A 15,841-nucleotide genomic window follows, 5' to 3' on the forward strand; every position below is an offset into this window, starting at 1 on the left:
ATCAGACGTAGCTAGTCACAGCACACAGAAGGATGAGTGGGCGACAACAATGGCAACAATGAAACAACGGCGGGTGATTTGTAGGAGGCAGAACACCCCTGGCCTCACATTCAAACTACGTTTTACTTACAGACTACCAAAAACAGTAGTTACATTATGCGCTGCCTTCTTTGTCTGCCTAGAAATGTGGACATTTCAGCCTACAAGAACTCAACTTCGAACTTGAGAAAATATGTGGCGGTAAATTGTATGTTAGTTTTGGCTGTGGATAGATAACGATTTGACTGAGTGGTCATTTATTGTCTTGGACAATCCGTTTGTGAAATATACGCGCATTTGTGATGCCTGGGTACCTTCCAAAATAGCTGTGCGTAATACCACAGGCGTTGTTTACGGCGGTGTCGCCCTTTTTAGTACAGTCTGGCTTGATTGACAATTCATTTATTCAGTAGGTGAGAGTATAAGCTTTCTAACGATGTATAACATGTCTAATTTTGCTTTTGGAATAGCATTGTTTAGGTCAGCATAACCAAAATTTTTCTTATCATCGCATTCACTTATGCATTCACTCTGTGGTAGCAGTAAAAGACGCAGCACGGAACGTGGTCAACGATTATTCGTAATTTCTTGGGAAATACTATTATTATTGAGGACTTCTGGGCATAGCTAAGCCATATGTTTGTGGTAGACCTAGCTGACATTTTTTTCTGGAGCAAAACAGAAGCGGATTGAACTGTATTGTTGATTTACGGTCTCTGTCTCCATCTACTGAACACAGATAAGATTTCATCATTGCTATGTAAGTAGGCTATTATTGCTCAAAATACTTCGGTTATATACGTTATTTTTGAAATTGAGTGTGTTTAAATAGGTTACTGGTATTAATGTGGATATTTCACACTGTAATGTAAGCATTAGTTAGTAGTGTAATAGTTTTTGTGAAGCATGCAACAGTCATGACATGAGCGCTGGAACATTGCATAGCATACATAACGTTTGTTTACGCTAAACCGGATGTTCTGCACATATTTCGCGCAAAGCATCACGGGACTTTGGAATATCGTGGAGAAGTGCATCATAAGGTACAATAATGGTGCTACAAAGCATTATGTTTCCCACATATAAAGTTTCTGTTTGAATTTGAGCAGGCTCCTCTTTGTTGTGATGATGAGTCTATTTTAATGGATAAATCCCTGTAGCCTCATTGATATTTTTTCTGTCAACGGAGGGTTCACCCCAACAAACTGACGGGGTAAACAGACTTAATAGAGTCCAACAGAAAGCGAAAATCCTCCTCTTCTGACGAACCTCCTGTGTATTGTTTTATTTAAAGGGACATGATTTAGGCCATATTTGAATTTGCACATGGCTATTTTATATTTTGTTTATTTCTATTGGACAAGCATTAACAATTTTATATTTTGGACATTTGGATTTTTTACATTTACATTGCTCTACTTATTACATAAAATCTGATTATATGAAGTAACTCAGTACTTGAGTAGTCTTTTCACGAGATACTTTCTTACTCTTACTCAAGTAATTATTTGGATGGCTACTTTTACTTCTACTTGAGTCATTATTATTTTAAAGTAACAATACTTTTACTTGAGTACAGTTTTTGGCTACTCTACCCACCTCTGCTCATTGGTATGAATGTGTGAGTGAATGGTGTGTGTTCCCTGCCAGGGTGTATTCCAGCCACTCGCCCAATGCTCACTGGGATAGGCGCCAGCACCCCCCGCGACCCTGCTCAGGATAAGCGGGTATAGATAATGGATGAACAAATGGGCACACAATTTCGTTGTTCTTGGCATGTAGGTGGTGCCATTATAGAATTTTGAAAAAATGCTTATAACTACAAAGCAAAATTGCTAATTAACTTAAGTCAGTACATGTTGGGTCTTAGTTACAGGTCCTATAGAATCTAAAATTGACAAGTGAAAATTATGGCCACCATCAGCCAATGAAATTTCAGCTGTCAATAGACACACTTACCGGCTATCAATCAGAATGAAATTTGCTATGCATAAACTGCCTGGTATTCAGTGCCAGTATATACACTTTAATACACACTATAAGACTTAGTTAGCCAGCAATTGCTAGCTAGCTATGCTAGCTACCCCTGCATACTATATTGTCTTTTACAGCTAAATTGGGTGACTAATGTTATCTTTTTGATCTTTGGACCAGTGTTCTGTGCCGATTGTGGCAAAACAGTGCTGACTTTGAGCCAAAATTGGCACAGATCCAGCTCAGAGTCTCTTGCTGTTTGGGTTGTAGCCTACCTAAAATATGAAAGTGAACAAAACCTCTCTTTCATCCACTGTTCTCTAACTATCTAATGTATTTAAGTCGCTTCATTCACAATTACTTTTTATATTCACAAAAATCTATATAGAGCTTACTGCAACATGGCATGCTTGACTAACTTTATTCAGCCAACCTAGCACAAACAACAGGTTAGCCAAGACGTTCCTCATTTAATATTTCTCTCTGTACCAGCTAACATCTAGCTTGTGTTTGCTGAAGTATACAACTCTGCTTACAACTTCGCTACACATCATTACAAAAGAGGCTGGTACTCGCAACTTTAAATTAGGAACGGCTTGGCTGACTTGTTGCTGGTGCTAGTTGGCTAACTTGTTGCTGGCTGAATAATCCTCAAAAGATAATGATAGTCACCCCATTTAGCCAACAACTATTTAGCTAACATCAAAAGCAATACAGTGTGCAACATTGGCTTGTGGAGCTAGCTAGCAACTGATGGCTAAATAAGTGTTATAGTTAGTGTGTATTAAAGTGTATGTGTGTTTTGTACATGGTAGCATAGCTTGCACAGCTAGCTTATGCAATATGTTCCACATTTCACAGTTTCCAGCATTGTTGCCAATTGGCATATTTCACTTAAGTCCTAAAGTGTTCAATGGATTTTGTCTAGATATTAAAATTAGAACATAAGTGAAACTGGAAGAGGTGATACACTGATACACATTTGTGTACTTCTGTTCTGTGACCATTGTAGGCCCACTCTGGCCCCTGCAGCTGATGATGTCCCAACACACTAACAGCTTCATATACTTTCTTTCCACCAATTGCCTGGTATTATGAAAATAGCACCTGAAATCACCTCACTGATTGGCTGTTATGAATGCCTAGCAACCACATAGCAACCACCTAGTAACACCCTAGCTACCATCTAGCAATACTCTTGCAACGCCCTGAGAAACTGCACTACTGCTATCATAGCACAGCTGGCAATTCATACACTTTAGACTTAACAAGCAAACTCACATTCTTCAGTAAATGTCATCTCTATAATTTTTTTGTTCTGGACATTTTTGTAGACCTATCTCCTAGGGATGGTGCCAAATATAAATACCATAATCTGCAACACTCGGATAATGCAAATGCTTGTAATGTTTGAAACTTGATTTGACTGCTGTACAAACACAGATACACAAATAGTGGAATCTCCCTCCACCACAATATCTCCTACAATTTTTAGACTACTTAAACTTATTACATATTAAATCAGCTAAGTTCAGCTTCTTATTCTTTAGTGTGCTTTTTTGAGATATTCCGCTTTTTAACCCCCAAAAAATATCATGTTGATCCTTGCAATGTCCTAATGCATTCTAGCAACTTCAAGTACTTTAATTCCACCAATTGCCTTATATTATGCAAACAGATTTTCTAGTTACTCATTATTTCAGGCTGAATCATTTAATAGTAAATTGCTTATCGACAAAGGTCAAATCTGTCCCCTGTAATTCATATCCTAGCAGATATTAATTGTTTTTCAGTGAAAAATAATTGTGTTCAGACAGTTGATACAGGGTGCAGACTGAAATGTAGAGAGATCAGCCTTCCTTTTCTTATGAAAGCTGATTCGATAACTGAAATATCTTGTTTTGCAACTAAAAATATAGTATTGTATGTGAAGAACATTTTCTTTTGAGTAAGTGGGCAATGCTGATTTAAAATGAGCAACCTGCTCCACATTGGTAAAAAAAAAAAAAAAAGCATTCTAAGAAGAAATAAGAAATAAAACAAGAAGAAATAAAACAAGCTATAGTGGGAGGGGCACATAAATAAAATAGGGCCATCTGTGAATATCACACATTTAAGTAAAAAGGCCAGTGCTTAAATGCAGTAGTTGAATGATGAGACCTCCTTATTATTGCTTTATGTGATTGTAAATCCATAATAATGTCCATTTCACAAGAATGATATTTCATCTGCAATGTTTCATTTCTTCTGCACTTTCTCTCTTATGCATTCACTAATATTCATTCATTAATATTCCGTTTAGAAAAAGGAATCAAGATTGGTACGTATTAAGAATTTTGTTGTCATGTAGTTTATTATTCATTCACATTGCTGTGACATTATTCCACTAGTTAACAATCACATAATAATATAATATTACCTGCCCAACTGACATTCACAACTCAGAGTACCATGGAATCAAGCAATATTTAATTGAACAGACCATTTAGTGCATTGTAAATGCAATTCCCTCTCATTTTCAAAGTAACAGAGGTTCCATTTTAAGAATTTATTCTTGCTTTAAACAACCTTAGAGGGTTGTTAAAATAAAGACTCACACAGATTTCACGGCATTTATTCCAGTGGTTTCCAGAGCATGGGGCTTTAGGTGTAGGCTGAATGCAAACTCAGGAACATGTCAGGCAAGTATTTATCTGATGCCTGTCAAGCCTACATTTGTACCATTAGGCAAAAACCAAATAACAATACAATTCTTAAATTCCTATAACAAGCTCATGCATTTGTACTTTGTTTTCATTTTTATTTATGTCAATAATAATATGTAAACAGGATTATGTATGTATCTAGTTGCAATTTGTAATCATGTAGCATTGTATATTTTTGAAAAATGAAATGGAACTCTCAGTTTTTGGGCACTGAGCAACCCTGTGCAAATTGACATAACAAACAGTGTGACCAGATTTTGATGCTCTGCATGACAAATTAATATCTGAGAACAGATATTCCTTTCCAAAATTGCACACGACAACCCTCTTTAAAAAGAAAAGAGCACTGCATTTGCATAAATGCAAGTCATCTTTCTGTTAATAAATTTCTCACAAATAACTTTTCTGTTGTAAAATGAAACACAGTAAACAAAATAATTCAATTCTGACTAAAAATGTGTGCCACTGTTGTATGAGGGTAACTTTTTGATGCATGTCTGTGGTGATGCACATTTGCATTATAATGTATGTTTCCACTGCAGCTGTCCCCTCCTCCCCTTATGGCATCACACTGTTGTCTTGTGACGGTGCCTCCATGACTCTGGGTTGGAAACATCCAAAGTACTCTGGTGGCTCCAAAGTAAATGCCTACTACATTGACCAGCGTGAGGCGACCAGCTTGCACTGGAGTGAGGTCAATGTGCCACCCATTAAGGAACGAATTTTCCAAGTATGTTGATTGCTGCCATCAGCAAATCAGTTTTATTTATACTGTATGTCTATATATTGGAATTAGTCAAGGAAGCATCCTTGAATCTAGGGTTTTGTTATTGACATATTATTTCTAGTAATTCACACCATTAAACTAATAGATCCTTTATATACTTAGCCTTCCATACTGTTGGGGACCTTTTTTTTATTTGGCTATGTACTCCACAATTATAGATTTTCAATGAAACAATTCACATGTGGCTGAAGTGTACAGCTATTATTTAAGGGCATTTACAGCACTTACAGAAATGACAGCACTTTTCATACAGTCTCCCCATGTCAGGACATTGTAACATTTGGTACAAATGGCATCACAGTGTTTCTGATTAATCAGGTGTGTTCAATTGCTTCCTTAGTGCAGGTATAAGAGATGTTTCAGAATCTAGTTTTTATTCGAGCCTTTTGATTGCCTTTGGAGTCTGTTATTGGCCTTTGTCAACACGAGGACCAGAGTTGTGCCAGTGAAAGTCATGTACTGGCCTGACAGAGCATCACCAGAGAAGATTCTCAGCACTGGGTGATGTTTATGGATCACAGATTTCATTGCATGCAAAGGATATGCGAAAAAGTACTAAACATGACTGCTTTTTGTTACATAATATTAGTGTGCCCCAAAATGATTTTGCCCTGAAATTTAGGGGGGGGCGGGACCCAAATTGTATTTTATTTTTAAAAGTGCTGTCATTTCTACATGGGAAAACCAAAATGTATAAAATTTTGACATCAATTATTTTGTACACATATTTGGGAATTCTGTTTTCACAAACATATAGCATAAGAGCTTTATTTGTATGCAACTTGCATTTTTTACACTTAAATTCTATGAATATACTGCTGCAAATGATGTTTGAAGCATGCCTAATACAATCAATTTTATTTCTCATGTACAGTTTTTAAGTTATTGTTAATCCATATTAATCTCGATTTCTTCCATTCTTACACTTTTTCTTCCACTGCAGGTTGAAAATTTGAAGGAGGGTTTATTTTATGAGTTTAACATCCAAGCTGGGAATCTGGCTGGTGTGGGACTGCCCTCAGAGCCCAGCGCTCCCTTTCATTGTGTGGCCTGGGACATGTCAGAACCAGGTACTTTAAAACTCAGCCTAGCGCCCCCTTTCATTATGTGGTCTGTGACATGTAAGAACCAGGTACTCTAAAACCCAGCCTAGCGCCCCGTTTCATTATGTGGTCTGGGATATGTAAGAACCAGGTACTCTAAAACCTAGCCCAGTGCCCCCTTTCATTGTGTGGCCTGGCAGGGGCCTCATGCATAGAACAGTCGTATGCACAGATTTGATTATAAATTATGCGTATGCCGAAATTCATACCAATGTTGAGATTTACAAACCTTGAAAAATCCATGAAAATGTGTGTACCATGCGCTCCAGAACATGCCTACAGACTATTCCTTGTGACGATTCCATTGTATTGCAAGCATGAGACACGTTTTCCAATCTCAATCTGACAATAGCCTTGATATTCAAAGAGCATGAAGTGTGTACAAACGGGACAGTGTAAACGGATCAGTTTGGTTGTTTAAAAGTGACAACAGTATACATGTATGAATAATAGAGACAAAATTCCAACAAAAATGCCATTAATACCTACATGCCATTGATGTGGGTTGTATTAACATCCATACTCACAGTACAATAACAAAAAGTCAGCTCCTGAAACGTAGGCTAACATTCACATTAATAATTGAGCTGAGACATTAAAATATTGTGTTAATCCAGCGGAAGAGACGTAGTGTGAATAATTACACTGCACAGCAAAGTAGGCCTAAGAAACACATTTGAAATCAATGGAACGTGATAGCTCTAGCAACTAGAAAAATAATATGCAAATTGTTTTGCAGCAATATTTAATATTAACTCATTATAGACATGACTATAAAACTCTATGAGTGCAAAGGATCATGCTGTGCCAGCACTGTTGGAAGACCTTGTGAATGGACCAATTCACCATAAGCACATTTTTAAGGACCAGGCAGATTTCGTTGCACATGAGGATGAATGTTTTCACTTTGTCATTATAGGGTATTGTGTGTAGATTGATGAGAATGAAGAAGAATTTAATCAATTTTGCGTAACAAAATGTGGAAAAAGTGAAGGGTTCTGAATACTTTCCGCTGTAGGCACTGTAGATGTATGATGCCAGCATATAAGGATAATTGTGGGCATTGACTGTGTAAGAATCCCTTCAGACACACCAAACAGCAGAAGTATCTGAGTGGTGTAGCCTTACCCAGTGCTACCAGAATGAGATTAATTTAATGTTATCTTGGTTATCTGACTCCAAAATAAGATTTGAACATTACCTCTGTGCTACCAGTTATACATAGAAAGAGACTGCAAATGATGTGCACGCACAATTTTTTCACTGGTTGTACTATAAAATTCTATGTTTGAGGCCCTAGGGACTTTAAAACCCAGCCCAGTGCTTCCTTTCATTGTGTGGTCTCGGACATTTAAGAACGAAGGTACTCTAAAACCCAGCCCAGTGCCCCTTTTCATTGTGTGGTCTGGGGCATGTAAACGCCAGGTACTTTAAAACCCAGGCTTGTGACTCACTGGGAAATGGACTATATGCACGAGCAAGCTGGGTAAATCCTGATATTATCCTCCTGACCCTTTGTACTGTTCCATGGAAGGGCATGGAAATAAATAGTAACATTAGAATTATTAACAAATAAAATATGAATTAATGTCCTGATCAGTGTCACATTTGCATTCCAAAAGAAACTGGAGGTGTTGTAGGCCTGTGTGGCCAGTGAGATGTCTGTTTGTCAATGCCTGCCCTACAATGTCTAAATATTTTACTGATGAAAAAATATATTTTACTGATGTCTATAGATCTGTCTCTTTCCCATGGATAGTGATTGTATGTTACATATTTCACTATATGTTTGGTTTTGATCATCAGGTCCACCCCATGATCTGTCCTTCTTGGAGGTCAGGAACAACTCTTTGCTCATTCAGTGGAAAGCTCCAGTGTATTCAGGTGAAAGTGCAGTAACTGGTTACTTTGTGGATGTATCGAAGAAGGCTCATAGTGAGTGGACCACAGTGAATGAAGCTGCTGTCAAGCACCATTACCTGAAGGTAAACACCCCTAATGCAACCTATTGCATTATTTAACTATTATAATTTTGTTAAATTAAGCTTATGATCGTATTTCTAGTTACATTTTGATATGAAAATGTCAGTTGCCCCTTCCAATGAAAAATACAAGATATTCCCAACATTTCTAATATTTCAACATGACTGTACTCCATCTGACTTTCAGGTGTCTGGTCTGGAGAAAGGTGAAACCTATGTTTTCCGTGTGCGTGCAGTCAATGCACAAGGAGTTGGAAAGGCCTCTGATGACTCTGAACCAGTCTGTCTCAAGGCACTGCCAGGTATCCCAGCTCCCGTACAGTAGCTACAACAAGGCATACTGCTCTCACCAGTTACTATGCAATAAAGACAACCATAAAAGTGGGTTCATACTCTTGGGCCGAATCCAGCTTGTGCCAGCACATAGCCAGTGCTGGGCTGCCAGACTGTGGCCAGAAGGTGTAGCGCACAACTGGCTTTGCATCGTGTAAGGGACATATAGGAGGTAATCAGTCAGCAGTGTTCAGTGCTCGAGCGGTACCTGTTGGCCATCCGGGGCACCTGGAGCTTGTTCTCTGTATATGTGTATGATTGGGTCTCCTCTGCCCCCACTCTGCGTGCATGTGGCTTGTGGCTTGTGGCTGTGGTCTGAGAAGAAGCAGCTGGCTCGCACTATCAATAGGTCAATTATCAATTGTGTGTATTTCAGTATTTGAAATATTGAAAACTGAAGTCCCTGAAATAAAACTGCATGCTTTCTTTTTCAATAAATCCTTTATGTCCAAATACATTAATATATACCTCAAATTAAGGGAAAATGTTTCCAGGAAAAAAAACCTTTTACTTCTGAATATGATGCAAATTCTTGAGCTCCAATGGAGGCTTCCCCCCTGGCTCCATGCAGTTAAAAATTCCTGCTTAACAGCTTGGGTGACAATTAGAATGTGGATTACTATGAATTGATTCTTTTAAAGTGCATACCTGCTCTGTATGTTTCAGTTGGTGGTCCATATTGTCTGTGTCAGTATAAATGAACATATTGGGGGAGGTGGGGGGGCTGTTATTGACTAGGTGATATCTTGAATATATACAGAATAAAGAAACAACAGAACCAGCTAACCGTAATATTTATTGTGTGGACGGGTGGTGGTAGGGGCTGGGGAACAAATTCAAACTCACTCCTACACCCCTGTGAAAAGGTGTGGTGTTATATTAACTTATTAGACATGATATCCTGCTCTTTAACATTTTCCTCTTAAATTTCGTATTTTTAAGCTGTGATTTTGCTGTTCTTACTTGTAAGGTACCAAGGAGATTCACTGTGGAGTGGACGAAGAGACAGGAGATATTTTCATGTCATTTGAAGCCTGTGAAATGAGTGAGATTTCACAGTTTATCTGGTCAAAGTCCTATAAAGAAATCACTGAGTCCCCTCGAGTCAAAATTGAAACAAAAGGCAAATGGTAAGTAATCATTATATCCTTATATCTTTGTAGTTTAACATTTACCAAAAAACAGAATGAAAAAAAATTGCATTTTTCATGGGTGGTTTTTAAAATGTTATAAATATATGTCATATTTCTTTTCAAGCTCTAAGCTTACTTTCACCAGTCCTGACAAAGATGATCTGGGGACGTTCTCTGTTGCTGTAACTGACACTGATGGTGTCTCAGCCAGCCATGTCTTAAATGAGGAAGGTGAGTTGTGATTGCATGCACGTAGTGGGTCTTGCCCTATCTTTGACCTTTTCAGTGAATCAAATGATACTTTTTTTTTCTCACTGCCATTCAAAGATTTTTTGTTTTATTTTAATAATGATATAAATGTCCTTTTTTACATCATTTTATTTGCATTGAGAATTAAGTGATGTTCCTGTTCTTAAAGAAAAATGAGGAACCCAAAAAATTCTGTTTCCATTCAGTTTTGCATTGCTACAAATATTTCAGGTTCTGTGTTCTTGTCACAAGGCTTCGTCTTAATTAAAACGTTCAATAAAATACAATGTTTTAATTTGTGTTACAGGAAAATCCTGGTCTTTTATAATAAATGTATAACTTTTGTATGTGCCATATTTGTGGAAAACAAAAACAGAGAACAATATTATTTTTTCTTTCACAGACCTGGCAAAAATGCTTGAACTCAGCTATGCAATCAGACATCCAAGTAAGTACTTATTTTCTTACGTATTGCATTTCCGGCAATTAAGGTTCCACATGAATTGACAGAGTATGTGTGCATAAATTAATGTATTTGAAGGAAAGGTGTTGTTATAAGTAGGGCCACCAGTTTGTCTCCCCTTCTTTTCTTACATAGTACTTCAGTCCTCCACCAGCTAAAAGTTACAATTTTGTCAAGCCACTTATATTTGTGAGGACACTTCAGCGACTTATTCGGACCTAAGAAGCCAAGTGACCTGAATTAACTGTGTAATCACTGTGTGATTTAACACTAGAAAGGCCAGAGCTGACGCCATCAGGCCTTTTGAATTTAAAATGCTAACTGGATTTTGTGTTTGCAGTCAGTGTATGGCTTGACTTAAAATAATGCAGCAAGTGAAAAGGAAGGGCCCCAGACATTAGGAATTAATTTGAAAAACAAGCTTAAAGACAGTGAAGTTGCAGGAACATTATTCAGTTTATGATCAAATAATTCCAGCTCATAGGGAAATTGTTACTGACTTATCAATAATAGCATTATTAAGGCAAATATTGCATTTTTAGTGTTGTTTGTTGGCTATGCATTAAAATCACTGATTGAAGGATATCTTTGCTGCAACAATGATTGCACCACTTTCCTACAATTCACTGGTAAACTGAACCATATCAGTTCCTGATAATAATACAGATAGAGCTATGCTCTTTTCCACCTGGAGGTGTCCTATGGAATAGTACACTGGCATTTAAATGCTTTTTTTAAAGATTTATTTCTGGGGGAGCATGCCCCCGCATCCCCCTAGCATTTAGGTGTCCCCCCGGTTCAAAATCACCCCTGTGCCCCTGCCTGGGGTATAACCATTGAGATATGCTTTGTGCGCTGCTCTGCGGCAACCGGCAGCAGGTGTGCCTGTGTGTCTGTCTTCAATCCTGCCTTTAAGCTCATTTTTATGCTGTTTGATGAGTGTTGTTGTGTCAACTAGTAGTGTCTCGTTTTTAAAGGTCCTTTTTACGACATTGTGTAGGACAGATCCTTGTGTCTTCTCACTACTAGAAGTTTTTTGTTAATTTTAATTTGGGTCACTGCTTTGCCAAAACAAATCAAATACAGTACTCGTGTGAGTATTGACTGGGACTACCATGAAATCATTACATGTTGGAATATATGAACAACACAGATGGCTCCCTATCACGTCAACTGACTGATCAGGAGCAGTTTCATGACCATCGGATCCCCAAAATCTATTGAAAACCACTTATAGGGCTACTAGGAATCACGAAAGGAAGGAGGTATCCATCAGAGACTCAGCAGCAAAAAAAAAATCCCTTACCTTTTATCATCATGGGGAATCTACAGTCCCTAAGGAACAAGGTTGACAATCTATAAGCCAATGTCAGTCATCATGAGCCAATGTCAGTCCATGAGTACAATCTTAAGCTTGTTTTTTATTGGGTGAAAACAGGGAGGAACCACAAACCCCGGTCTCCTCTACTTGTTCAGCACATCACCCATTTCTCTTTCAAGATGAAACTGTGAGCACTGATTGATTGACTGATTCATTAATTTAATAGGAAATTACAAGGAAATTATTTATGCATCATACAGTCAGCAGATGAGAACACATAACATATACAGTAAATGTATGTAATGCAAATCTTTAGTTTGATGGTGCTTGGGCATATGTACATACGTGTATGTATGTATGAACGATAGTTTTATATTTTGTGTCTCGGTCTCGGTAATTTAAAGCTAGCTAATAACAGGTTGAGTTTCTTCACTCAACCACACTAAATAAAATGGAGTTTCACTAAGTTTTTCTTGATAAAATAGCTTTTCTGTTTTTCATTTAATGCTGCCAATTTAAGAGCACTTAAATCTGAGAGTTTTCCTTGTCATTAAATATATTTGCTTTGAAAGCAATCATTTGCCTTTTATGATTTTAAATATACATAGACTACTGGTGGTGCTCGCTGCGGTGCTGTGTGCCTGCAGCGAACTATTATTGCACAATAGAGCTGCCATTTTCACTACAAACCCCTTTCCTTCATCTCTCCTTATAGCCCTTATCCACAACTTTCTTTGGTGTTTGTACTCAGGGACTGAAACGCTGCAAGTGTTTTTTGCTTTTGAACTCAGCTATTTTCTATGAGAACTAAACAGAACTTATGTTACCAGAAGAAAGCTACCCCTACATCCGGTTTACATAACCGGAAATGTGAAATAGGCAGGCAACATTCTAAAATGTTGTTTGTCAACCACCAGAAAACACCAGAAGAAGAACACCGGTAACATGAAGACCTTTGAAAAAAAACTGTCCATGTGTATTCGCCAATATGCGCATTTGTAGGCTATGGTTGCATTCTAATCCAGTTTTGGCTTCACCCTCATACACTTCACTTGCAAACTTCACTTAGGAGGATGTGACGCACATACCAATAAAACAGGATACACTTGCATTTCGCGGGTCATTTCATTTGAGACACACTTCTCCCCACCTACACTATGAAGTTTCCCTTGGGAGATAACCCTACTGCTGCATAAAGCTTTAATCCTTTGTGTACTGGGGGATGTAATACACCTTTAATAGGATGATTAGCCTATATTCTCTCAACCTGATTTTTGATTAGGCTATCAATCAAACAATTAACAGAATAGTAATATCAATAAATAAAAAACAAAAAAAGGGTTTGTGTGTTAGCATTTTTCTTTGTTTAATTTTATTGTGTAGGATTTCAATATGTGTGGAGATAGTCATGCGCTGGAAAAGGGGGGCATAAAGCATTACCTTTAAATCAAAGAGTTGGCTACTTTCAGTTTCTGTTTATTTTGCTTGATTAACAATCAAACTATTAATTCATTATATAACCAAGATCAATAGACTTAAATAGCCTATAATGATTCATAAATAAAAATGACACTACAACGTGATATTGTTTAAAAGGGATGACAATAATCTGAATAATTATCAAAAAATCCCAATGCTTTGCCTGAATTGTTTCTTGTGTTACAGCATTTTCTTCTCTTTGCATTAAAGAATGTATACAATTTTAAGAAGGCTCATAAATTAATTATAAGTTAATTATGTGACAAGAAAACAATAGAAAAACAAAAAAAGACTCTCGGCCTCTCTCGTCTCATCTGAACAAGAGGTTCCAAGTAGTTGGCCATTTTATCTGGCTAGCAAACTGCTGTTGTAGTAGTACTATCTGTAGTGTAGCAAAATAGTCACTGGGTTGCAGAATTGTTCATTGCTTTTTATGTTTTATTCAAGGGCAACTGATTACAAAATGTAGCTAAGACTAGCTGGACTAGCTATGTTATTAAGGAGTTGCCACTAAAGCGTATAGTTGATGAATCTATTTTTCCAATGGATCCTGTTGAGAGTATAACCTGCCATACATCTATTGAACCCAAGTTTTTTTTTCCTTTCAGTTGTTCCTTTGAAGACAGGGCTGGCCTACGAGATCCTGGAGAGAGGTCGAGTCCGTTTCTGGGTTCAGGCTCAGAAGCTGTCCTCTGCTGTCTCCTACAGATTTATTGTCAATGACAAAGAGGTCACCAGTAGTGAGGTACAGTCAACATTTCTCTGTGTCTGTTCCAGTTGAATCATTTGCTGTATGTATATTTTGACATGAATCTGGTTAGACTGTTTAATAAGACAGTCAACTTGGTGTATGTAAACTTTTGACCCACTCAAATTCTGCTATAGTGAATTAAAGCTGAAATAAATCGGTCTGTAATCGATTGTTTTAAAATTACCTCTAATGTGATCAAGGTAGATGTTCTAATTGACTTGCCAAAAGAAATATATGGTAACATGAAATGTGCAGACTTATGAAAAACTGAGTTTGTATATCTTTAGCCTAGGTGTATGTAAATGTTTGGCCTCAACTGTATATATGCACCCAAATAATTATGTTTGCCCCTGTTGGAAGCGTGTGACCTGTGTCAATTTTTGGCTACTCATCTGAGAGACTATAATAACTGCTGATTTTGTACTATGTCGCTTTTATATGATTGATGACGACATTTAAAAGTGGCTAATCCGGTGAAGTTGAACAAGTTGAAATTGTGGCAGGTATTAAATGTTGATTCAGTGTAAATTTCTCAACCTCAACCAAAAACATTACATTACATTACAGGCATTTCACAGATGCTCTTATCCAGAGCGACTTACACAACTTACACAACTTTTCACATAACATTTACATTGCATTTATACAACTTATATACTGAAGCAATGCAGGTTAAGTACCTTGCTCAAGGGTACAACAACCAGCTCCTTACCCATTATACTACACTTCGCCCTAAATTATGAATATAACTTAATCTAAATTAGTATTGTAAATGGTACACGACTTGTTTCATTTAAGCCATTTTCCAAGTCTCTGTGATGCTCACATCTGGAGTTGTAAAGCCGAAAATATAACACCCCCTAAATGAGCGAGGATTGGCTAGATCTGGCATCTGGGAAAGGTGTTAAAGCACGTAACGGTTTTGAAATTCACAGTTGCGATATTAACGGGTGTAATTTATGTTGTAGAACCAAACGTGAAATTCTCAAAATCGTATGTTAACCACAGACCTTATTTTCTACAGACATCAAAATTCCTATGGGAAGTATGCATTGGAAATCTGCCAAGAGAACCCATGGCACAAAAATGCTAACTCACTTCCTGGTTTTAGGATTACAAACTGTACAAACTGTGATGTCAATGGTGCAAGCAAGGTTACATAAAAATATGTTTTTTGCCTCAATAATAAAATTAAAATAAAAGAATGAAGTATTTTGATGTTTCACATGATAATCATAATTTTTTCAGGTATGTGCATGTTGGGTCTTATATGACCTCTGGCCAATTCCATTATAATGGTTTAGGTAAATTGAAATTAATAGTTTAAGGATTTGGTCTTCAATCCATGAAAAGGTCACATGTGAACCTTACAAACCATAGTAGCTATGTGTTCTTTAAATCTTGAATTTAACTTCATGTTGTAGCCATGAGTGTCCAATGGGTAATAATAAAATATGGAGGATGGATTAAATCTATCAATATATTTTACATATGAGGAAAAGACATTTACATGGTTTGCTGT

At 37.3% G+C, this 15,841-nt stretch overlaps 1 protein-coding gene across 4 annotated transcripts in view; it reads left to right on the forward strand.

The window, feature by feature from the left end:
* Window positions 1-15,841, forward strand: part of myom2a (myomesin 2a) — a 60,901-nt gene that overhangs the window by 32,470 nt on the left and 12,590 nt on the right. For 2 of the 4 annotated variants that reach the window (XM_035398084.1, XM_035398092.1), the window contains 9 exons: window positions 4,316-4,333; window positions 5,261-5,448; window positions 6,449-6,575; window positions 8,415-8,593; window positions 8,778-8,892; window positions 9,894-10,053; window positions 10,181-10,287; window positions 10,709-10,753; window positions 14,177-14,313. In XM_035398084.1, coding sequence (XP_035253975.1) covers window positions 4,316-4,333; window positions 5,261-5,448; window positions 6,449-6,575; window positions 8,415-8,593; window positions 8,778-8,892; window positions 9,894-10,053; window positions 10,181-10,287; window positions 10,709-10,753; window positions 14,177-14,313 — 1,076 coding nt within the window. The remainder of the gene's footprint in view (window positions 1-4,315; window positions 4,334-5,260; window positions 5,449-6,448; window positions 6,576-8,414; window positions 8,594-8,777; window positions 8,893-9,893; window positions 10,054-10,180; window positions 10,288-10,708; window positions 10,754-14,176; window positions 14,314-15,841) is intronic. The other 2 variants (XM_035398100.1, XM_035398109.1) reach the window with 1 other exon arrangement.

Source organism: Anguilla anguilla, chromosome 2, assembly GCF_013347855.1.
Source record: "Anguilla anguilla isolate fAngAng1 chromosome 2, fAngAng1.pri, whole genome shotgun sequence".
NCBI lineage: Eukaryota > Metazoa > Chordata > Actinopteri > Anguilliformes > Anguillidae > Anguilla > Anguilla anguilla.